Below are 23,650 nucleotides of genomic sequence, written 5' to 3'. Positions count from 1 at the left end.
CTATTATACATGGCTACTCGGGATGGAAATGGCTCCTGTGAAGATGTATCTGATGGTTTTGCCATCTCAAATTCGATTCCGTTTCCGTATGATACTCTTCTTCCATGCCATTTGTATGTCTAGTGTATTATCTCCAATACCAGAGTAGAGCACAGAGTATTTATCCACGGCCTTGTTAAAGCAACCCTAGCTGAGAGTCATATGCCGCCTCTTTTTGTGATATGGAAGCCTGAGTTCAAAAAATTCTCTAGGAAGATAAACATAACGTAATCACATGCCCTAGATAACCTCTGGTGATGCTTTAAGCCTGGTTCACGGCTCAGTCCTCCTCAACCTTGGGAGTGACATCGACCTTGAGGGCTTCAGCTTGGGCGAGGGAACTTCGCATTGTCAGAGGCATTCCTCCTAAGGTGGAGATAGAAGACAGGTGAAACCAGTGGAAATAAGGAAAATGGAACATACTCGTAATCCTCCTCATACTCCTTGACAGGAATAGTAGCGGACTTGCCCCTACGCTTCTTTGTAGGCCTGGCAAGCTCAGCAGCAGGGTCGTCGTCATCTCCCTCGGCAGCGAAAGCATCCGTACCACGCTTGCTGACCTTCTTTGCGGAGCCAAGATACTTGACAGGTGAGGCAGGAAGGGCTGGAGTGCCGGGCGTGGAATCACCGCGACGCTTCTTGAAGTCGCGGAGGATGGCCTTGGACCAGTGTTGGCTGGTCTCATGAATTAGCACTACTGATCATATCCATGGTGGACGCAGGTTGGTAGATACGACGATGAAGATAGAACAGAAGCAAAGGAAGAAGAAAGGAGTGACATGCTTTACGGCCTCGCGGGTGAAGGTGTGACCCCAGTCGGTCATGTACTCGTGGATCTTGGCCCAGTCGTACTTGGGCTTGTCGCCTCCCTGGGAGAATAGGACGGCCAAGGCGAGGTCGAGCTGCTCGCTGGGCCCCCATTTCTTTTCTTTGCTCATCCTTGCGGGTGTGCGAGCTCGGGTTTGGATGGTAATGTCGTAGTGGAAGTAGATGGGTATATGAACTGATATTTGGCAATGGTAGGGGCGAGATGAAGTGTGGATGGGGGGGGGGGGGGGGGGGGGGGGGGGGGGGGGGGGGGGGGGGGGGGGAGTTGACGTGATACTCAGGGAGAGGACCGTAGGCATGCGGGGAAGACGGGAGTGAATAGAGCGAGAGGTTCATATGGGAGAGAAAACGAAACACGGAAACATCAAGGTGCGATCTGGCAGTGCAGTGCATCGGGCCTACGATAGGGAGAAGGGAATCCCCCGAGTGAATGGAGAGGCTAGGGTTCGGTTTGCCCTCGGTTACTGTACGGAAAATGGCCACAGATAGTGTCTGTATAGCTGGGGATATCTTATGTCAAGTTGAATGGCAAACAGATTGTAATTATATCCCACCATGTGAGAAGTTGAATCTCATATGCTGCTCGTTTGTAATATGGAGTATGCTATTACGAGACTGACTGCTGGGTATACTCTGGTGATGTAAAATACGGTTACTGGAGAGCTGACACGATGTATGAGAAGGACGAACTTGGATGTGAAATAGCATAAGATTTTTGTATCGTAATGCCGTCTTTCCGCTGCAAAGCCGTTTTCCACGCACATGCCCTCAAATAGCTAGTGCATATGAAGTCAAATATCTCAACACTCCTGGAAAAGCGATAGGCCCCGTAGCTCTATGCTGAGCTCTCTTAAATTGTTGTCAAAAAGCCACTCGTCCGTTCTCGTAGCTCCACGCTGTAGATAAGCGCTGTCTTGACCTGTTCCAAGAAAGCAAGTGATGCGAAGAAAATGTAGAGCAAAAGATATAAGGAAAAAACCCGCTAGCTGTTGTAGTAAAAAAAAAGCAACTGATGAGAACGAGAACGTGCTGTTGAGCCAGACGAGAGCGCTCATGCTTGTCAAATCTGGGCATCGTCATCGATGTCCTCATTCTTGTAAGGGCTAGACGAGGAATAAAACATGATTAGAAGACAAGGTCATGCTTCGAGCAGTGCAGAGATGGAGAAAGCATACGTCAGTGTCCTCTTGGTCCGCTTGGACTTGGGCTGAAGTTCCTGATCAGAGAGGCCAGAATCATCCTTGAAGGCCTTGGTGAAGTCGACGTCGTCGTCATCTTCATCATCGTCGTCATCGTCGTCGGCGGCGGACTTGCGCTTCTTGGGAGTGGCCTTCTTCTTGCCCTTGGTCGGCGAGGCGTTGTAAGACTTTCTTGGAGTTCCAGGGGTTCCACCAGCTGCCGCGTCAATTCCCGAGGTGTCGCGGTTTCTGCGCAACTTCTGTATGTGTTGGCTATTATGTGGTCAGCGTCAATGTTCTGTGCTTGAATGCAACATGTGATGAGGATAAGAAAGTAGGAGGGGAGGAACATAGCAAAGCAGGGGAATGATAGATAGACAGAAAGAAAGAAAGAAAGAAAAAGACATGGCGGTACTTTATGGCATCGTAGGAGTAAGAGTAACCCATATTCTTCATACGTTCGGTGACGTTCATGAGAAATGCCTTCTTGGGCTTGACCTCGTCGAGAATGGCGAACAAGAGAGATTCATGGGAGGAGGCATCCCATCCGCGTGCGGGGGCCATGTTTGGCATGATGCGAATCAATGAGAGGACGGGATTATATGGCGTCTGCAATCCATATAGAAATGGTGACATGAGACGGAGAGAGGGAGAGATGAAGGTGAGTTGGTGGGATTTTTTTTTTTGAAAAAGAGAAAGGAAAGGAAGTGAGTGATAGGAGTGCACAGTTAATGGGCGGTGTGATGGGGGCCGTGAATTTGGAAGTGCTATGAATTCCATCAGGGGAACAACAAACACGTCAAAAAGCCACAGGGAAATAGAGAATAAAAGAAACAGCGGAATTAAAAAAAAAAAAAAAAAGTAAGGGAAAAGATAACTGGAAAAGATAGAAACGAAAAGAAAAGGGAGAACACAAAGAAAATAAGAAAGCAAATTTAGCGCAATGCTGATTCGGAAAAAGTGTATCCCTTGGCAGATAGACCAGCCATCAACTTTTGAATCTCTGAAGAAGGGATATTGATAGTCTGAAAGACTTCAATGAGGATATCCTCATGGACCTTCTGATCCCACTTCTGGGTGTTCCGGGGAGCCATGGCTGAGGTGGGAGTAGGATACGGAGTGATATCAAGGAGATGTATAAGACTCCTTGCAAGAGTGTAATGGTGTGAGGAGGACGTTTGAAGCTTTGAATGGATAGGGATAACGAGACCGATGAAAAGACTGGACGAGGCTTGCGAAGGATTTGTGAAAGATGAAGTGATCTTGTATCGGGGAGAGGTAGGGGGGGAGTTATATGCTTTCATTTTCACTCCTCAGCTATCACGCGACGGTCCGACAGACAACTGTGGAATTCACTCGAACCAGCGGGTAAAGAGAGGACGGAGGAAAACAATCGAGGGGAGATGAAAATATGAGGGGGAAAAACAGTAGGAGCCATACTATTCTCGCGAGGTAATGGAGGGAATAGAGGAAATCTTCGTTTCTACTCATCGTATGGCATTCCAGGTCATGCTGTGCCCCTGCTGGGCCATGTACTCCGGTATGGCCTCACGGACTCCCTGCGTCAGACCGCGAGAGCCCTCGAGAGCTTGGTAGAGGGATATAACGAGTTCGCGGAGGAGCTCGTTGTTGTCCCACGCGCTGGATTTGCTCCACTTGGCAGGACTAGACATGGTGTCTCTCTTTCTCGAATGGGGAGGATAGAGGATGGCGCAGGTTTGTATGGAGTTTCAAGACGACGATGACGACAATGCTACGATGATGTTCGTCTTCATCGTATTTCCAAGTGCGCTGCCCGACTTTCAAATACGTGTCCTGCATCTAGAGCGGGGAAGAAGAGAAAAGAAAGAAGCGGCCAGTCCAAGCTCAGGGACGGAAAACGGAATGGCGAACAACCGTCGACAGCTTTCTGTCAACTCTGGACGTCCAAAGAGGGCTTGCCACAAGTGGCAGACAGGTGTTCTATGCACCGCTGTCCTTGGGGGATACGTCTGAATTGTCATGGATGGCCCAAGAACGGCTGGCCGTATCAACTGCTGGAAAATATCTAGAGATCCTAGCTCGTCGTACCATGGAACAAGCTCTTCAGTGCCCCCATCCTCTACCTCCACTGCGCCTCGGATCAAACGATGACGGCGGGTCTAGAGGTGTGATGCTCTCTTTCTCTTGCTGCCCTTTTCATTTCCCTCTTCACCTTCCAGCGCAAATGAGAGAGATGCCATTTCAGAGAAGGAGCTCGACCACTTCGACGGCAAGTGATATTACCACGGGGCAGATAGACGTTAGTGTATGCAAACTTTGTAGATACCTTATTCCATTTCGTTGTATAGATCCAGAACAAACGCTGCATATCGCCCGTTAAACAGACACGCGCAAAACAAGAAGAACCCCGACCTCGTTCCTCTCCCGAGACTGCCAGTATAATACCTTCCCTGCCCCTCTCAAACCCCGTCCCCATTCTTTGCCTTTCATGTAACCGTAGAGACATAAAGTAAAACGAAAGCCTCGGCAACTCCTGACCTGCTAGTCGGGGGCCATCCATGACAAAGCTCGTCACATTCGCCAGTATGTGACAAGAGACAAACACCTTACACCGTGACCGTGACCGTGACCGTTTTACCCCTACTTCCAGAGCCCAAACCGAATCATCCAAGCATTTCTCCGTTGCCATCTTGACCATATATCAGCCCCTATGCTTCTGCATAGTCGAACCTGAAAGGGAAGGATTAGCATGTTTGCTGCGTCGGTTGCTGTTCTTGTCGCTGTCGAGGGGGAGACAGCAGGCAGGGAGAGCAGAGGAAAAAAACAAAAGAAAGCTCACTCGGCGTGATACGACTCCGGCCCACCCGTCCCGTTATTTGCATTGGCCAAAGCCAGTACCGGATCATCCTCCAACGGGTCGTGCTGCCCAAATTCCGCCTCATCTAACCGCTGCCTCTTAGCTGGCGGGCCCTCGGGATCCTCCTCCTCACCCTCGCCGTCTTCCTCTTCCAGGTTGAGCGGTTCTGGAGCGACCGAGTCGTTCACCGGCGTCGGTTCGTGCGATGATACAACTGCTGCTGCCACCGCTGCCGCCGCCGCAGTCTCTGCATCAGGAGGCTGCTGTCCTGGCGACAGATGTTGTGTGGAGGAGTCCCGGCGATGCTGCTGCTCGGCCGCTGAATCAGGGGAGTGGTGGAACACGTGTTGCTGCTGCTGGTGTTGCTGGTGTTGCTGAGGTGTCGACTGCGGCGACTGGAAATGCTGGAGCGGCTGACCTGGCGGTGGCTGTGGCGAGTAGTGAGTGTTGTGAGATTCTAGCTGCGGGTGCTGATGGTGGAAGCGGGGCGTAGAGTGGACATTGTACTGGGGCGGCAGCTGTTGATGTTGCTCGTGAGGGTCGATGCCGATGTCCTGCGGTGTCGGCGGCGGCTGGTGCTGCTGGTGCTGCTGGTGCTGGTGCCCTGGGGTCGAGGCAGCGGCCGTGAGCTGGGTCGAGGGGGACAAGCTGTCCGTGGTACCTGGAATCGCGGTAACTACCTGGAGGCCACTTGTGATGGTTTGGATGGATGGCGAAACCTCACTGCCCGTCGACTTGCGCGGCCTGCCCCTACCGGGCCCTGGTCTCCGGGTGATGGGGTTCAGGGTCGGGTCGACCTTCTTGGCTGTCTCGTTTCCGTCTTCATCCTGCTCAGCCTTGTTCTGGGCTCGTCTGAGGCCTTGGAAGTGTTGGCTGAGGAGGAGGTTGGATTGGTCAGAATGGGAGGGATTGATATGAGTTTGCGAAATATAGTGGTGAAAGGAGGGAGCACAAGTGAGCCATGGCAAGTTGCTTATGATGAGATTGAGAAGCGTGTTCTTGCTGTTGCTGCTGCTGGCCGCACTGTTTACATGACAGATATAACAAGGCTCATCACGCGATGATATAAAAGAGTGTGGGAAATGAGACACGATGAAGGGTGGAAGGATGAGTAGTATAGAAGTGCAAGATCAGACTCACCGGCAACCTTCGTTTGTAAACCCATATCCCATTCTCCGCATATAGTTACCGATTGTGACCCATTCTGACCCGCTAATGACTCCTATGTTCTTAACGGACAGAATGGTGAAGAATAAGTCCTTGTCGGCCCGGTCATTCCAATTCTTGTTATTCATACTTGAAACACACTCACTCACTCACTCACTCACACACTCTCCCTCTTTTTTTTTTTTCTCCAGAGCCCCAAATATTCCCTTTTTCAGAGTGGTTAGCTGAGCCTGTTCTTGACGGGGGCTTGGCCGGGGAAGCAAGAGCGCGCGTGATAGAAACTGTTAAAGTTACGGGTGGATCAAGGTCGAAATTGATAGTGGACTATTGGCCGTCGAGGGGCGATAGAAGAACATTTGGAGGCTGCACAGCACCGTAATGCTGAGGCACGTGCAGCGTCGGAGGGCGGACAAGGTATTTTCCCGGAAAAACAGGTAAGACGGCGTTACGTCGCATACATGGACTGCATCGGGGTTTGGCACTGCGGGACAAGGTTATTGCACTCAAGTTACTAGAGAAGAGCTACGTATAATCCGACCACGAAATGAATTGTTAAAGAGGTGGTTTTGTATAATTAATCCCATTGTCGTGTAAGATGGTTAGTATTAACCGAGGATGCGCCAGGGCTTAGCCGAATACAAAGTGCGAGGATGTCAGACGCTTGTAGCAGCCCGTCCGAAGAAGACCAGAACATTGGAACACCACGATATCAGACGTATCGCTCTGTTTTGTTTTTCCTTCACTCTTAAGGAAGGCTAATTCAAAAACATTTCTCACAGCCAATTCTACTTCTTACTCATCCTAAGAATGAACAATAAACAGACATTCTTCGTAAGCTCCCTCTGTGTGTCAACCGTGAAAACAAGGATTTCGAGTGATGGATATTTGCCATATGACTCAGGCAACAAGGCAACAAAGTTCTTTTGTCAACACATGATTAATTACGTACCCCTTCTCCCCCCCCCGGTTGGCCGGGAGGGGGAGGGTCTTGGCCTAAATGAGCTCACGTGCTTTCGTGACAAGCTGGCGCTGCTGGGGTGGTACAGTGTCCCCGCCAAGGTTCGCGCCCGTCGCGTCTCCCTTCCCACCTCGTCGTATTTTTTTCTCTCTCTCTCTGTTTTGCGCCGCCGTCCCTCCCCCCTTCACAACTACACGCAGTCTCAACCTCGCTAGCCTGACCGTGTGCAATCTCGTAACTCATCTATATGATTCTTGATTGATTGGTTTGGACCTCTAGGAATTCTCCCCGAGCTGATAGCTTATGTTGTTGTTGAACAGGCATTGAAAAAAAAAAAAAAGTACACTGCGATCATCATCACCACACCACAGCCTCCCCCCCCCCCCCCCCCCCCCCCCACCACGGTCGAGAGACGGGATGGGAAATCGGTCCACACCAACTTTGCTGCGGTAGGTGAGACTAGGCTAAGCTCCGTAATGATGCTTCACAACTCGGATGGTCCTTGCGCAAGGGGTCGTCATAGAAGGAATGGGAAAGAGAGAAGGGAGATCCGTCTCGGGAGATGAACCATCATGAGGTGCGACATGATTTCTCTAGAATTCAAGGAGCACTGCTTAATACTAGGTAAAAAGCAAACAATGAATGGAGGTGGCATTGTCGTGTAGGAGAAAAGAATCGACAATAATCCTGTACGACTGGACCCGAACTAAGCCGTATGGTAGTCTCGTTCTTATATGCTTTGCCGTCACTGGTCGCTTTCTTGCTTTCTTCCCTTTCTCATTCTTATTGAGAGCTGCTGCTAGTCCTATAATAGACTCTGATTATATTATATGATAGCGCTATTACTCCGTAGATGCTCACAGGAAAGAGTGGGATGATGAGTCACAGGCTTAGCTGGGAAGCAGAAAATGGGAGAGGTAGGCGTGGCGTTTCAAGCTGGACCGTACGGAGCACTCATACGGCCATATCTGCTCATTTGACAGTACAGTGCCGGATGTTTGTGTGGGTGTTGGTACCTATCTTTGCAATTGCAGACGATGTAGGTTTGATTGACCGTAAAGAGCGGTCACTTGCCCGTAGTCTGCTGCATGATGCACCTTGTTTTGTTTCTTTGTATTTATTTCTTCGCCCTTAGCCATCGCGTTCTTTTATTGACCAATGTCTTCTTTTCCCAGCATATCTGTTGGAAGTTGGCGATGGTTACAGGGGTCTAGCTTAGCATACTGTAGCGGAGTGGATACCACTTTACGCGGTATTGTCATACCACCCACACCAGTGAGCCTTGTGCCGCAGTGCAGTACCTGTCTCCCACCACACCCCCTCAATGCACACACTTAATAATAGCCTTGCTTCACTGAGCCGGATTACTAGGCAACCATGGGTGGACACGACATTTTCATCTCAGGCATGATTCGCCACGGTTCGACAAGCAGATATGTACAGATTACTCGTAGTAAAACTACTGCTACTGCTACCAGTACCATACATACATACATGTTAATCCCTGCTCAAGCTCTGTCGTCCATCTTGTCGACACGACGCACGACGCACCCCCCCCCCCCCCCCCCCCCCCCCCCCCCCCCCCCCCCGCTTTCTCTGAGCCTTGAACCACCATACTGCTGCTATAAGTGGCATGTGGTCGCCCCTCCGTCAGCTGCCTTGTTCTATTCCTTCTCTCTCTCTTGCTTCTTCTTTTTCTTCACCTCTTATCTCTCGTTTCCTTCTGCCAATAATATATCACATTATCTTCTTTCTACTCGCAGCCTCATCCTGCATGTCAAAACCTTCTCGCCCTCATCTTCGTACATCATCACTCTTCATCTATGCGGCCTAACTTTTCTTGATTCACGCTTCCCTGCCTCGAAGCATTCATTTTTCTGCCTCTCTTATAAAGGTTCACTCATCCGGTGAGTAAAGGCCTTTCTCTTTCTCTTTCTAGCCTTGCAAACGTCTCGCCAACTTCCATGCTGAGATTAGGCAGCCAGGTTGTCTATAGGTCAACGCCCACTTTCGACCACGACGTCGACATCCGCACCTTCCCATCACCATCACCATGTCTCCCAACAACGGCGAGAACGCAACGGCGCGCTTTCTCTTTGCTATACTAAAGCAGAAGAACCTTAAAGATGTAAGCACTACAACCTAGCTCTTCCCTACCACCATCAGACAGACACCCTGACCTCTGTGTGTCTTCACCAGATCGACTGGAACCAGGTAGCTCAGGACCCGGTCCTGATGCAGCCCATCTCCAACGGCCATGCCGCCAGGATGCGCTACTTTCGTTTCAGAGCCACTGTCGAAGGCCACGAGGGCCGTGTAGCCAAGACCCGGGCCGGTGACACAGCGAACAAGTCTCGTGCGTCCAGGGCTAAGGCCAGAAAGGTCAGCTCCGAGTCGGTGCCCGAGTCGAACACCCACAGCAGCGGTGCTGTCCGCATCAAGAAGGAGTTTGATTATCCGACGAGGACCTACCCCATGTCCAACTGCTCTCCTGCGTCAATCTCGGTCTCTGCGGGGGCATCACCTTACCTCTCTGACTGCCATGACGACTTTGGCACCGGTCGATTCCCCACACCTTGCAGCGATGATATGACCAACCACATTCACACCCAACGTCAGACTGTCATCGATCCTGCTGTTACCATCGAGGGTGGTGGTAACATCCCGCACAACGCGGCCTTGTTCACTCCTCTGTTCTTGGATCCGGGACACCCCAACAACGGGAGCGACAACATGCACTCGCCTGCCTTCTCTTCCGCGTTTGACGATGCAAGCATCGATATGGTACACTTCGGGTCTGATGCTGCTCGTGTTTCACCCGACATCACAGCTCCCTATATGATGGGTTCCAACGACTGGGATCAGAGCCTCCAGCACCAATTTTGATACCCTACCCTTGTTTCTGTGAGAATGAAAGGGGGGAAAGCCAAGGTGGACAGCTTACCTCCCTGTGTATTATGACTTCTATCGAAAAGGAAAAGTACGAGATATGGGAAATATGTGGCGGACTGGATACAGATTCTAAAGCTTTGGTGATTTTTCTTTCTAGGTTTCTTTTTTTCTTTTTTTTTCTTCTTTTTTTTCAACTTGTTTCCTTTTTCCATTTCTATTCCATGGCTATACGACGATAGGTTTCAAGGACAAGGCGTTTGGTTTGGCACTCCTTCAATATTACAAAAACTACTCTAGCAGTCTTTTCCCCTTCTCTTCCAGTCACAGCTAGTATACAGCAATCAGATTGATCTCGATGTAGTACTGGTATGTGCAAACACATGTTACTACTAGTATCAGTGTGCTGTAATATCCCATCGTTGGCACTGCCTGTATGCAGTTCTGCACTTTTAATGATTATCAACCCGCGGCTTTAGCTGATATAAGAGGAAAGGGAGGACCAAGTTCAACATTTCGAACCGAGCGTCAGAAGTCTGCTCGCGCTGGGGATTATCTCTCTAGTAATAGTGCGCTCAGTCGTTTGTAACTTTTGGGTCAAGTGTAGGCGATTATCCCATCCAAACGATGCCTCTGCCTCGATCACCTGTTTTGTGTGGCCAGAGTGAGCGGATGGTGAGATGAAGCAAATGCCCTTCCCCTGTTCACAAAGCATTCACCGTCGATCACCCTTGTTTGACATCACTCAACCCTTCCTTGTTATACTGCCCGAGAGAACCAATTTCTCTCTCACCTTTTCCACTCCACAGACTCATCTCTCAACTTGCCATCCTCACACGCTGACTACCCAAGCACCATCAACACCATCGTGCCCTCGGTCTCCCTCGCATTTCCCATCCGGATTGTCTCACATAAGCCATTCCTTCTATCTATTTCTTCTCTGAGCCCTACGCTCTATCATCCGGTATGATTACGCTCTGCCTAGGTTACACATGAATAAACAACCCAGCGATGCGCTGACACCTACTCAAGACTATCGCAACCATGACCGACGTCAACGATGGGACCAAGGCCCCCAGCTCCGCGGAGGCTCTGTTCTTCTTCGCCATAGTCAAGCATACCAAGAACAAGGCCGATATCGACTGGCAGTCCGTCGCAGCCGAGCAAGGTTTCAAGAATGCTGAAGTCGCCAAGGTAAATAAGCCTCCAATAGCCACGCCCATCCCCACGTCACGCAGCACAGTGCTCTACATATATTACCGTCCTGTATCACCAACCCACCTTGTCATTTTGACTCACACTTCTTCTTATGCATGATGAAAAGGTCCGCTTCGGCCAGGTGAAGCGCAAGTTGGGTCTCAACTCTGACACGGGCGTCAGTCCCAAGAAGGCTCCCGCCACCCCTCGCAAGCCCAAGGCTGCCGGTGGCGTACGCAAGAACACCAAGAACAAGGCTTCGGTCAAGGCCAAGACCGATTATGCGGAAGACGATGACAGAGATGACGTCTTCACCCCCAAGGTGACTGCTTCCAAGAAGGAGGAGGTCGGGGACGACCACGTCGCCATGGAGGATATCCAGACCATGCCGTTTATGGATGAGCAGGATGCCGATGCGCAGCTGCAGACTGACATGGATGCTATGATTAACCATGATGAGCTCTGGGCTGGACATTATTAGTCATGACATCTGGGGGGCAAAAAAAAAAAAAGGAGATCCGAGCTCTTTTTCCGGAAAATTGATTTGCTTTTATTAACGAATGGAAGATGAAAGAGCGTTTGCTATACCCGCAGGGTGAATGCCCTACCCTGCATCGTGGAGAAAGGGCAAGCAAGACACGGGAATATGGATATTTCTTGAGCCAGGACATCATTGTAGGAAGAGCAAAGTTGAGGTCTTAAAAGGCTCATTTCAAGTGTATTCGTATATCCCAATCTCAATTATAGCAAACCCTTATGCTAGATCCTAAACGTCATGGCATTTCTATCCCCCACTTCTGGGGTCGTTCAAGGGCTCACTCCATGATATCTACCAACAGTTACTGATATCTGATTGACAGCCGACGACGAGCCTTACAACCCGTTGCAAGTCGACAAGGTTCACCGTCGCCACTTATGTGGGTAGGGGGGCTTTCGTCTCCTGACCCTAGCATCACGGGATGGGAAGACTTTACTCTTGTATAAATCCATGTGTGTAAACGATATGATGGTAGCATGGGAAGACGCTCCAACGGAGGACTTAGTCGGAGATGTACGTTTCCTGTATCTGCTCCGCACTCAATTTCTGCCCGGTGCACTGGCAACGATATAGACAAACGAAGATACATGGGACCGGATGATATGCTTGAAGCATACCTCATATATGAACTCCCTTCAAATACCCTTGCTAAGCTCTCCCTTTGATTTCCGAATCTCATAGTCGAAATCGGGCTGGAATTCGGCATAGAGGGTATCCTATATATGACTGTCAGCGCGTGCAGCGGCACTCGACAACGAGGGGGGGACGTCGCGAGAGAAGGGCAAAGGCTAGTGCAGCTAGTACGTACGGGATCGGCATTGACGTTGGCGGTGTACTGGGCCTCATCGTGACCGATGATCTTCTTGGGGAGGTTTGTGCTCTCAGCCATGATCTGTACCTCGCAGGTCCTCTCGAGTGCGGTGAAGAGGTAGGCAGCCTCGTCGACGGTGGCCCCTGCGGTGAGGAGGCCGTGGTTCTGCAGGATGGCAACGCGGTTCCCGTCGCCGAGGGCGGCGGCGATGCGCTCGCCCTCCTCCTTCTCGAGGACGACGCCCCCAAAGTTCTCGTAGACGGTCTGGATGCCGTAGAAGGTGCAGCTGTCCTGGTTGATGATGTCGACGGGACGACCAAAGGTGGACCAGGCCTTTCCGGCGGGGGAGTGCGTGTGACACACGGCGTTGATGTCCGGGCGGGCCTTGTGGATGGCGCTGTGGATCATGAAGCCCGCCGCGTTGACGGGCCGGCGCGCACCGCCGATTACGTGGCCCTCCTCGTTGATGTGTACCATGTCCGAGGCCGTCAGGAGGCCGAAGTGGACTCCGAGGCTGCACTCTGCTGTCAGCTTGGCTTCATGAGCAGCGCCGGGGGGCGGGAGAGCTGGGGACGTCCATACGGGTTGATCCAGAACGTTGAGGGGTCAACGGGGTCGCGGACGGAGATGTGCCCGGCCGTACCCTCCGTGTATCCCTTGCGGGCGAATACCCGGAAGGCACCGGCCAGGTGCTCGAGCTGCCATCGACGCTTCTTGTAGGGGTCGTCAAACTGGGGGATGCCCTCGACTTCGTAACCGCCAGTCGCGCAGGCACTCAGGGCGGCTGACGGACCCGGGCGGGCTGTGGCGGTGGGCGCTTCCTGGGCGGGAGGGATGGACCGGGGTGAGCTGGCCAGGTTGAGGGACGCCGGCTCAAGCGTTGTGACTGTCGTGGTGGACATTTTGAAGTCAAGGTGGTTTAGGTATGACCAGGTTGGATGATGTGCGGGTTGTTGTATGTACGAGTATCAACAAGTGTCTTTCTTTTTGAAAGGTAAGACGAGAAGCTGTCTAACATGTTGTCTATTTGGATTAAGATGAGCTTGAGCGGAGGCAAATATATATATATATATATATATATATATATGTATGTATATATTTGAAAAAAAAAAATTACCCCTGCGTGCTTGAGGATATGTAATACAATATCGACATGCGTATCGGCGGCGAAAACTAGTAGCCCCCCCCCTTCCCCGCGATTGGATGTGTGGCGAGTTGTCATGGATTCAAGGGAAAGAGTTGGCGTGCCTAGTACATACTCGTATATCAAGTGATCGCTTGATGTATTCGGGTTTCCCATTTGTACTATCGTACCTCGAGATGTTGATACGGCATAATAATAATGCTCCATCTTTGGTTCGGGCGGAAAGAGTGGGAACTAGACAGGCAACCATTGAGATCTGTGCATCCGAGATTAGTCGACTTTGACTTTCTCGGAAACTCATGGCTTTATGTAGGGCTCGAAGTACATAAACGACATAGTAGTCGATTAGTAAAGAAATAGATTAATTTGTCTCCCAAGGGAGAAAAGGAAAGCCATAGTGACGAAGGGGGTATCCCGAAAATTCGATTAGGAAAGATTCATGAGAGCGGAGCGGGGAGAGAGGAAAGTGGTGGCGCCGTCATATCGCAACCTTTAGATCGTTTCTCCACAGTGCCATCCTTGCTTTCTCCGTCTCTTTCCTTGTTGATGGAAAGTTTCGGTATCGCTTGGCTTTCCGTTGCCGTCTGTATCTGTCAAGTTGCCCTTGGCATAGCTGCCCCCGGAGTAACATTACTTTTGCGGAATCTCCCTTGTCAATTACTTGTATCCATTGATAAAGGTCACATTTTCTTGTGATGTATCGCCAGTAATCTGTACTTTGCATGATGATTATCTATATAATACAATACTCATGTCTACGGAGTATCATTATCATTACATGCTCAATTCCATCCCCGCCACTTACACATGTTCCGTAGTCTATGGTCGAGCTTGCATGTCGGCTACTGCATGGCTATGCAACACCACAACTGCCTCCCGTCCATTTAGCTTGTAGGTCACCGTGGGAGTATCCTGTTCTGGATAATCTTGTACAATTTGCATCTGTACCGTAGCAGGTGCACGTGTGAAGATCTTAATAATAATAAAAACCCCCATATTGGTAAGTACACCATTAAGTAATATATTCTTGGCGGAACAACAAACCGTCTAGTTTTATAAGCGAGATCCGAAGCTAGACTTGATACCATCCACCACCTCCTTGGCGGCCCGTTCTCCGCTCCTCACCGCACCCTCCATGTAGCCCTTCCACTCTCCGGCCGTCTCGGTGCCGGCAAAGTGGACGTTTCCGAGTGGCTCGCGCGACGAGGCCGAACCGACAGTGCTGAGGAGGCCAGGACTGAGACTGGTAGTGGGGCAGTGGTGTCCGGCCCACGGGTCGGTCGCCCAGTCGTACGAGATGATCTCTTGGAACTCGGAGGCAACCTTGAGGTGGGAGTCGTACAGAGTGCCGATCTGGTCGAGAAGGGACTTCTCACGTTCCTCCATGCTCTGGGCGGCCCAGTCGGCGCCGATCTGACCGGCCATGAAGCAGGTGAGGGCGTACTTGTCGTCGGCCGGGCTGCTGGTGTCGCGGATCACGCTAGCGGGGCCTGAGAAGGACTGGGTGAGACCGCACAGACCCTTCTCAACCCAGAAGGGCGTCTTGAAGACGGCAATGGCCTTGACGTAGAAGCCACCCTGGGCCGTCCCCGACCAGGCCTGCCTAGCGAGGTTCAGCTCGGGGACGAAGTTGATGCTGCGCAGTGAGGGGCTCGGCGCGGTGACGATGACCTTGGAGGCCCTGTACACGGTACCGTTGCCGTCGACGACATCGACGTGCCTCGTCTCGCGCTGGACGATGTCCGAGACGGGAGTGCTCAGCTTGACGGTGCCGGCGGGGAAGGTGGCTGCTAGACGCTGCGAGAATGCCTGCGTACCCTCGCGCACGCGGAGGTGCTGGCCTCCGCCCTTGCGGTCGGACCTCATCTGTAGGAGACCGCCGCCGGACCTGCAGTAGTTCAGGAAGAACAGTGCCGACAGGTCAGCAGGGTCGACGCCCAGCATGGCGCGCGTCCACACGGTGGCTGTGCGAACGGCAGTCTCACTGGCCTTGTTCCTGCGCAGGTAGGCTTCAAAGGTGAGGGAGTCGAGCTCCGAGTCCTTCGGGTTCCACACATCCAGCTTCTGGCAGTCGGCCTCGCAGAGGTCACGGATGCGAGCCACGTCTCTCTGCGTTGCTTCATCAAACTGCAAAGACCATTCATGTCAGTTTTGGAATATTATGTGTTTGAATTATTCTCTCTCTCTCTCTCTCTCTTTTTTAAAAAAAAGAAAAAGGAGAAAAAGAAGAAAGAGGCTTACCTTGGGCAGCTCGCCGTAAGGGAAACGGTGCACCTTTCCATCCAGTCCCTGAAACACACAGTCACCGGTTGTGTTCTGCTCAATGAGCTCCAGGTCGAACTCCCTCGCCAGGCTGATCATCCTAGTCTGGTTGACATCGTTGATCCAAGCAGCACCAGAATCGGCAATGCCCGCTCCCCCGGGAAGAGGCTGGCTCCACGTCTTACCACCGACCCTGTCTCGGGACTCTAGGACGACTGTGCTGAGGCCAGCCTGCAGAAGCTGGCGAGCAGCCGACAGACCGGACAGGCCGGCGCCGACAACAACCGCATCGACAATCTGGGGTCGCGTGACGTTATCCAGAGCCCTGGGAATGGAGATGTTCTTCTGGCCTGCGATGACGACGGCGTCAATCTCGATCAGACAGTCGGGCGCAGCCAGCTGCTGCACAGGGATCAGGGACATGGCTGTGCGGTGGCCGCGCAGGAACCGCTGGATGTGACGGGTGTGCTTCCGTTTGGTCGGGTCATAGTTGACGATGTAGACATTGAGCTTGGCGATGTCTTCGATGCTAGCACCGGCGGAGAGGACCACCTTGCGCAGGTTGTGAAGAGTCAGATGGATCTGCGACTCGTAGTCGTCCGGGACCTTGCCGTCCTTGGTCGAGCCGACCTGGCCAGAGATGTGGATGACCTTGTCACCGGCATTGCCGATGGTGGCGGGAGCAAAGTACTGGCTGGCGGTGTTGACAAGGTCAACGATCTCAAGCGACTTGCCCATGACTTTAGTGTCTCTCGGCACGCGCGTGTGTGTGTGTGTCTATTGCAGATATCCTGTTTTTTTTTTGTCTTTCGACGGGGAGGAGAGATGTGATAAGCCTGATGATGATGACCCGTGCACGATTTGGAGGGGTGATGGAGTGATGTTGAATGTTATAGGCGTGACGCCTATGGGGGCAATCAGCCAAGAAGATGCCGGGGACTCAGTATTAATGATGGGGACAGATTGAATTGGCAGAGGAAAGTATTCCCGGTGCTTTTTTTCGTCTCTGGGTCTAGATGCAGTGATTCGCGGATTATCTTAAGATATGACAGCCAATATGTACCGGTGGGAACGTTGATTGAAGCAATCCGTTCCCATATAACTTGCCTCTTCTCCCTCACCGCGACATGCTTTCAAGATACGTCGGCTGGTTCGTCGGGGACAGACGGATAACTTCACTACTGACAATAATACATGTAGTAACGAGTCACTTTATCAACAGGGAAAGAGGAGGCGACAGCGCATGGCAAAAGTAGGCGAGTCCCACTTCGGTCGACCGAGTGGAGTTGACAGCTCCATCCCCCGCCCGTTCCCGCCGACATCATGGGATCCGTGGCGTCGCTGAATGGAGCGAATCCGAGCGATGCAACGGCAATCTTGTATAGCAATGCTGTTCAAGTGTGTACTGATTCTTTCCCTTGACGAGTAGACGTTGGTTTCATTTCAGAAAATCTCCACGTAATTCAGGTATCGAGTACATGTACTCGGGGATGCACATCTACGCATTAAAGCCTGGCCCCCTCTTGCACGACTACATTTCCTTCGTCAGCTACAGATACTTAGTACAACGTCGAAAAGGATTCTACATTCGACATGGCAACGCGAACTCTCAAAGACAGCTCCCTGCTGATGGAGAAGAATCTCATCGCAGGTAGACGGGAAGAATAGGGCAGGCTGAACCACGTGATCTAGGTGGCCTGAGGCCATCAGCATAAGTAACCGCCTTCCTCGTTCCACGAGAAAGGGGGTCAACGATCGATGCATCATCCCACAACGTCCTAGTGATGAGCCGACTGCAGATAAGCCACGTTCTTTCACTCGGTCCTTTAAACCCATCTGTCTCACATGTGGTGGTTGACCGCACACTAAGCCTAACTGCACGGCTGCTGCGTGCGAGCGGCGGCGTACTAGCGGCAGACACACCACTTTAGTAGGATTCCTCCAGGCCGATGTCCCCGACGGCGTGATGAACATTGCCACGGCGCTGGATAAAACTCCCGAGATCGGCCAGGTCATATGCTCCTCGACATCATTCGCAAGATTTCCTTCACCGGCTCAACCAGGGTTGGAAGGATCTTGATAAAGCGGTCTAGCGACGCTGTCGAGAAGCTGAGTCTCGAGCTGGGAGGCAACGCTCCCTTCATCGTCTTCGACGATGCTGATGTCGACCTCGCGGTGCAGAGCGTCGTCGCCTCAAAGTTCAAGGTTACGGGCCAGACCTGTATCTGTTGGAACCGCGTCTACGTGCAAAAGCCCCTACACGACGAGTTTGTTGCTAAGCTTGTCGCTGCCGTCAACGCATTCCGCGTCGGCAATGCGGTTGACTCGAGCATCACACACGGTCCTCTCTTATCAACGCCGCTGCTGCAAACCGGGTCTCCGATCCTGTCGATGATGCCGTGGCTAAGGGAGCCAAGGTCGTAATCGGCTGGACGACATCTTTGTGCCTCTGGAAGCCGTTCAGAGCTTCGAGACGGAAGAGGAGGTTGTCGACTCTGCCAACCAGTGCGATGTTGGGCTGGCGTCGTACGTATTCAGCGAGCAAGCCAGGCGCATCGCGCTTGTGGTTGAGAAGCTGCATTCCGGCATGGTTGCTGTCAACACAGACGTCGTTTCGGATTCGGCCGCACCGTAAGTTCACGTCTCTAGACCTCTCTTCCCAACATTAACACGGTCTCTTGTAGTTTCGGTGGGACCAAGCAGTCTGTACTAGGCCGTGGGGGCAGCCAAGTACGGCATGGATGAATATATGCAGATTAGCACAGTTGTAAGGGGAAACCATAACATTGTTCATCGTCCTCGCATCTAGAGAAATAGGTCAGCCACCCCAATTAGGAAGCATGAGGACTCTAGAGAGAGGAAACAACGATTCCACGAATGTATTTCCGGCCAGTACGTCATTACTTCCAACCCCTCAGTGCTCCCTTCCAGGACTTTGGTTCGGTCCGTCTCCCCGGGCCCTTGCCCCGCCTCCAAACCCAGTAATGACATGCCGATCTCCCCATGGGGAGGCTCCGGTTGCCTTCTATTGGATGAGGCCTGATCCCGCGTTCAGTACCCGAGACCAGCTGCCGGATAATAGAAAACAATATATATCCTGTCCCCGCCGATATGTGAATCGTCCGGGCCATTCCTGTGATGTAGGTGAAGATTCGGTGACATAAAGAGAGCAGGTGAACGCCTGGCATGTCGAACATGTTGAAGAGTAGAAGAATACTGAATAACAATACAATACACAAAAAGCATCATGGGCAGTCACCTAGCACATCATCTGTTAGAGGCAGTACTCACTCACTGGATCCTGGTGACCTTTGCTCTCTTGGCTGCCAGACTTTTGCGCAATCACTTCCACAACGGCCTCAACAAGTATCCAGGACCTCTTGTCGCCTCCCTGACCGACTGGTGGCGCTTCATAGACGTCTACAAGCGTCGACCGGAGCTGACACAGCAGGGCCTACATGCGAAATACGGCGATGTAGTCCGACTAGGTCCCAACACCCTCTCATTCGCGGACCCGAGTGCTTTGAAATCGATATATGGCCTTAACAAGGGCTTCACAAAGGTGACACATCCCCACCACCACTGGTTCAGTAGATCCTGACCGATCACGCCTGCAGTCCAACTTCTACACCGTGCAGCAGGCCGTGGTCAAGGGCCGCAGCTTGGCCTCCCTCTTCAGCACTATCGACAACAACTTCCACGCCCAGTTCCGTCGCAGCGTCAACTCTGCTTTCTCCTTGAGTTCCCTTGTCCAATATGAGCCCTTTGTGGACAACACCACCAAGATCTTCCTCAACCAGACCGAAAGTCTATTTGCAGGTGATCCCGAAGGCTTCGACATTACAAGATGGCTGCAGTTCTACGCTTTCGACGTGATCGGGGAGATCACGTACAGCAAGCGGCACGGCTTCATTGAGAGGAACGAAGACGTTGACGGAATTATTTCCTATCTCGGGGAGCTATTCCTCTACGTCGCACCGGTGAGTTCCTCCTCCGGTAACGCTCATACTTGTAGTGCTCTGGTCTTGCTGACTGTTTCGTATAAATATGTAGATTGGACAGATTCCCTGGTTGGATCTTCTGTTCCTGAAAAATCCCCTATACTTGAAGCTCTCGCAACTGGGCCTTTTCGACGCGACTTTCCCGGTGGCCCGCTTTGCACGAGCCCGCATGGCCGAGCGGCTGATCCCCGAGCTCAAACCCGAAGCCAGCCACATCGCAGACCCATCGGCAGGTCCGGCGATGAAGAAAGACCTGCTGTCAAGATTTGTGGAAGCGAGGGAGGCGAGACCGGAGTTCATGACAGACAGCATGGTCCAGACCATGGCAGTGTCAATGGCGTTTGCCGGCTCCGAGACGACGGCCATCTCGCTCTCGGCCGTCTTCTACTATCTGCTTCGCAATCCAGGCTTCTACGACAAGCTGGTGCAGGAGCTTGACGAGGCTGCCAGGTCCGGCCACTTTGCCGATTGCGAGACAGGCCTCGTCACATTCGCGGAAGCCCAAAAGCTTCCTTTTCTTCACGCATGCGTTCAAGAGGCCTTCCGGATGCACCCCGCCGCTGGCCTTCCGCTGGAACGCATCGTGCCGCCCCAGGGAGCCGAAATTGCGGGCCATTGGGTCGAGGGTGGTACCATCGTGGGCTGCTCGGCATGGACGATCCACCGCCGAGAAGACGTCTTTGGAGCAGATGTCTACAATTTCGACCCTGAAAGGTGGCTTCCCCACCCTGACCGGGACCCTGGAGAGGAGACGGAGCGGATCAAGAGAATGAGTGGAATGATGTTTCATTTCGGAATGGGCAGTCGCACGTGCATCGGGAAGAACATCAGCCTCCTGGAGATCTACAAGGTCGTGCCTAGCCTGCTACGACGGTTTGATGTGAGTCTCCCCTCCACGCATAGGACCCAAGATTGAGCTCGACACCCGAAAGACACCTAGAAATGGCCGGGACTACGAAATCTGACAAGATTGAACAGATACAGTTCAAGAATTCGGACACGGAATGGACAATAACGAATGCCTGGTTCGTAAAGCAATCCGACTTCAATGTTGTTTTGAGTCGAAGGGAGATTGTGCAGCCCGCTACAATGATACCGCGGGTAGGTTGAAGACATGCATGCGTGCGTTACTGGTGACCTTTTTTTTTTTTCCCCCTCTCTTCACGCTGAAGATTATGCGAGGCATCCTACGGTATTATCCATCTTGTACAGAAACCCTCTTCTCTCCATGATATAGTTTCGTTACTTTTGACTGTAATTGATCTATGCAGCCCCAGATTCTATAAGGCCTTACACATACGGGTTTCCAGGCTGGAACTCGGCCTTCCAGAGCCCCTTTGATTCCTTGGCCTTCAACTGTAGGCCCTTCATGAATCCGTAGAAGATGGTCAGTGTGGGCGCGGGAACACCGAGGCGCTTGGCCTCGCGTACGGCCTCGCCCACAAGGTTCTCCACCTCCATCAGGTTACCCTTCTCCAGGTCCTGGCACATGCTAGGCTTGAAAGCGGTGTCGTTGGGGTCCTGGTGCATGAGGGCGTCGACGAGATCCTCCTGGAGTTGAAATCCGTCCGCAAGAGCGATGGCTTGGATCTCTGCAACGGCGGGCAGGATCAGGTCGTCGATGATGTGCTGGCTCATGCGCATGCGGGGGGTGTCCATCCTGAGAATGGAAGCGACCGGGTTGAAGGTTCCGTTGTAGGCAAGCTTGCGCCAGCGCACCGCCTTGACCTCGGGCTCGTAGATGATGTCGAGCTTCCCGTCGGGGTTGTACAGCTCCACGAACTTCTTGGCAGCCTCGTCGGCCACCTCCTGGGGCACCTGCGGGTTGGCGAAGGCACCGACCTTCTGAAACTCCGGGTCATCGTTGTAGATCTTGGCCGGTGCAGTCTCGGTGGCGCCGGTGTAGACGACGCTGCTGATGAGAGGGTTGGTGGGGAAGTGCGCGATGAGAGGCTTCTCGATGTTGATTCCGTTCTGCGAGAGAACGATGGCGGTCTTACCCGGTGTTACGGCAGGGGCGATGATTTCCGGGACCGTCGGGGACACGTCAGGGATGTTCTTGGTCGTCACGACGATGTAGTCGAACGGGGGAGTGCCGTCCTTGGACACATCAGGGACGACCCTGGAAACTGTCAATATATCAGTGACCGCACACACACCCGTGCGTCTGACGCACCAGTCTCACTCACTAGCCGTCGGCCTCCAAGCCTTGATCTGGCCCCATTGAACAGAGTCGATGTCGATGCCATCCTTGACGGCGGCGTCGTAGTTTGATCGCATGACGGCTGTCACCTCGGACTGCCCACCCTTCTCGAGAGCAAAGGCTGACATTGTACCGATGCCTCCAGTGCCGACGACGAGGATCCTGCTCTTTGCCATCCCGATATTGTCCGGAAGCACAGACTGAGCAGGGAAATCTTGGTTACTCAACCTCGTTAGAGAGCTAATAATAACTTTTTTTTTTTTTTTGCAACGTTATGGAGCATGTGGTTGATGGTGCTGCTTCTTAACGTTACGTGTGAGAATTGTTTGCCGCGTTTCATCGTGTAGTCGAACGCGCGCCTTTATGTACGGGTACCGGGGTCGTCATCGGCTCTCACACCTGATGGCTCCAAGCACCGAAAAGACCCCGCAGCACAATTTCGCATCATTTTCAGTGTGTTCCTGATTCGAAACTAGAGCATGCGACTCGATACTCTTCCTATCAATACCGGAAGTCCACAGCGAGAACGTACACGCAATGAGGGGCAATGGAGGGGCAGGCAGAGGAGGGAGGAGGGGTCTAGGGACCAGTTTCCTTATCGGCTCGTGTCTCTATTGATAGCGACTCCCCGACTCCCCATTCCTTAAACGGGCTTGAGTCAAGGAAAGTCCCGGCTAGACTTTTCTGTTTGCGGAGAGACTCTCTGAATCTGGAAAGAGGGGCTTAAGTTGGCTCTGCATCGTCTCGGCTAGTAATAGATGATAGTGTCGTGCCGCATTCATTGTGTTCTGGTCGGGCTTCCCGGCATTCCTCAAAAATGCATGGCTTTGGACCGGAACGCAGTGGACAATGTAACGCCATGAGCGTTCAGGTTCAGTGGTATCGGTATGTGATATTGAATATTCATACATTGAGCAGGCAGTGAGTGTAACGCGTAGTATGCCATATGCCGAGCACACACAGACAACCGTAATCTTCAAACATAATGGCCGAGCCATCAATAACAGCATGATGATATCCAATCAAGTTGATTTCAATTTGAAGAAGAATGAGTTGTGCTTGAGCTGTAAGACTCCAGCTTCCACTGCAAGAGTTTTGCATCATCAGCTCATGACTAAACCCGGCGGCCGAATCGCCAGACTCTCCTTGCGAGCATCAATGACTGCTATGACTAATACAAAATCTATACGGAAGTAGGGTAGAACCAATTTAGAAAGCTATATGAATAACCATCTTCCTCTATTCTATCGCGGAAGAGGGTCACTATTAACATATTACTTATGCTCGTGACTTTGTTGCCTCTATTACTATATTGCTTCTATTTTTCTATTTCACTACTTACTTCAGACTATAGATATTACTTGATAGACCTTATCATCACCTATCTCACAAACCCCTACCCTAAGGGAGCCTCGTTGTCTACCACGCATCCGCCTTCTCCCCCACTCTGTATCCACTACGGAAGTATGGATAGGCAAATATGTGCGAGAGTCGGCAGTAGCACTAAATAGTAATGACGCACAGCTGGTTCTGCCAGTAGTGGTTATATTACATACTCTCCTTACGTGAATGGCCACGAAGCCATAGGTCGCCCCC

General features: G+C 52.0%; 10 protein-coding genes across 10 annotated transcripts; 4 read left to right on the top strand and 6 right to left on the bottom strand.

Moving 5' to 3' along the window:
* Nucleotides 1-319: 319 nt before the first annotated feature.
* GMORB2_0189 (uncharacterized protein) lies at nt 320-977 on the bottom strand (the record flags this gene model as incomplete). The annotated part of the gene is made up of 3 exons (XM_035462175.1): nt 320-380; nt 463-719; nt 828-977. 3 exons carry the CDS (start codon nt 975-977, stop codon nt 320-322), a joined length of 468 nt encoding a protein of 155 aa, XP_035325105.1.
* Nucleotides 978-1,927: 950 nt separating this feature from the next.
* Nucleotides 1,928-2,609, bottom strand: GMORB2_0188 (uncharacterized protein; the record flags this gene model as incomplete). The annotated part of the gene is made up of 3 exons (XM_035462174.1): nt 1,928-1,970; nt 2,043-2,318; nt 2,461-2,609. The coding sequence occupies 3 exons, from the start codon at nt 2,607-2,609 to the stop codon at nt 1,928-1,930; spliced, it is 468 nt and encodes a 155-aa protein (XP_035325104.1).
* A 2,126-nt stretch (nt 2,610-4,735) lies between these two features.
* GMORB2_0187 (uncharacterized protein) lies at nt 4,736-6,179 on the bottom strand (the record flags this gene model as incomplete). Its single annotated transcript, XM_035462173.1, has 3 exons — nt 4,736-4,757; nt 4,867-5,757; nt 6,025-6,179. The coding sequence occupies 3 exons, from the start codon at nt 6,177-6,179 to the stop codon at nt 4,736-4,738; spliced, it is 1,068 nt and encodes a 355-aa protein (XP_035325103.1).
* A 2,883-nt stretch (nt 6,180-9,062) lies between these two features.
* Nucleotides 9,063-9,895, top strand: GMORB2_0186 (uncharacterized protein; the record flags this gene model as incomplete). Its single annotated transcript, XM_035462172.1, has 2 exons — nt 9,063-9,137; nt 9,209-9,895. 2 exons carry the CDS (start codon nt 9,063-9,065, stop codon nt 9,893-9,895), a joined length of 762 nt encoding a protein of 253 aa, XP_035325102.1.
* A 1,047-nt stretch (nt 9,896-10,942) lies between these two features.
* Nucleotides 10,943-11,576, top strand: GMORB2_0185 (uncharacterized protein; the record flags this gene model as incomplete). The annotated part of the gene is made up of 2 exons (XM_035462171.1): nt 10,943-11,092; nt 11,223-11,576. 2 exons carry the CDS (start codon nt 10,943-10,945, stop codon nt 11,574-11,576), a joined length of 504 nt encoding a protein of 167 aa, XP_035325101.1.
* Nucleotides 11,577-12,268: 692 nt separating this feature from the next.
* Nucleotides 12,269-13,346, bottom strand: GMORB2_0184 (Ribulose-5-phosphate 4-epimerase/Fuculose-1-phosphate aldolase; the record flags this gene model as incomplete). The annotated part of the gene is made up of 3 exons (XM_035462170.1): nt 12,269-12,349; nt 12,442-12,958; nt 13,027-13,346. 3 exons carry the CDS (start codon nt 13,344-13,346, stop codon nt 12,269-12,271), a joined length of 918 nt encoding a protein of 305 aa, XP_035325100.1.
* A 1,295-nt stretch (nt 13,347-14,641) lies between these two features.
* Nucleotides 14,642-16,588, bottom strand: GMORB2_0183 (monoamine oxidase; the record flags this gene model as incomplete). Its single annotated transcript, XM_035462169.1, has 2 exons — nt 14,642-15,715; nt 15,830-16,588. 2 exons carry the CDS (start codon nt 16,586-16,588, stop codon nt 14,642-14,644), a joined length of 1,833 nt encoding a protein of 610 aa, XP_035325099.1.
* A 1,132-nt stretch (nt 16,589-17,720) lies between these two features.
* GMORB2_0182 (succinate-semialdehyde dehydrogenase / glutarate-semialdehyde dehydrogenase) lies at nt 17,721-18,595 on the top strand (the record flags this gene model as incomplete). The annotated part of the gene is made up of 4 exons (XM_035462168.1): nt 17,721-17,861; nt 17,891-18,191; nt 18,268-18,481; nt 18,535-18,595. Coding segments are annotated over 4 exons (717 nt in total), but the record flags the coding sequence as incomplete, so codon positions are not given.
* Nucleotides 18,596-19,097: 502 nt separating this feature from the next.
* On the top strand, nt 19,098-20,952 carry GMORB2_0181 (Cytochrome P450; the record flags this gene model as incomplete). Its single annotated transcript, XM_035462167.1, has 4 exons — nt 19,098-19,412; nt 19,468-19,830; nt 19,904-20,731; nt 20,836-20,952. Coding segments are annotated over 4 exons (1,623 nt in total), but the record flags the coding sequence as incomplete, so codon positions are not given.
* Nucleotides 20,953-21,141: 189 nt separating this feature from the next.
* On the bottom strand, nt 21,142-22,230 carry GMORB2_0180 (Ketopantoate reductase; the record flags this gene model as incomplete). Its single annotated transcript, XM_035462166.1, has 2 exons — nt 21,142-21,980; nt 22,041-22,230. The coding sequence occupies 2 exons, from the start codon at nt 22,228-22,230 to the stop codon at nt 21,142-21,144; spliced, it is 1,029 nt and encodes a 342-aa protein (XP_035325096.1).
* Between the last annotated feature and the right edge of the window lie 1,420 nt (nt 22,231-23,650).

Source organism: Geosmithia morbida, assembly GCF_012550715.1.
Source record: "Geosmithia morbida isolate 1262 chromosome Unknown scaffold_0, whole genome shotgun sequence".
NCBI lineage: Eukaryota > Fungi > Ascomycota > Sordariomycetes > Hypocreales > Bionectriaceae > Geosmithia > Geosmithia morbida.
Note: the sequence above shows the minus strand (reverse complement) of the source record. Positions and strands in the feature narration are given on the sequence as shown.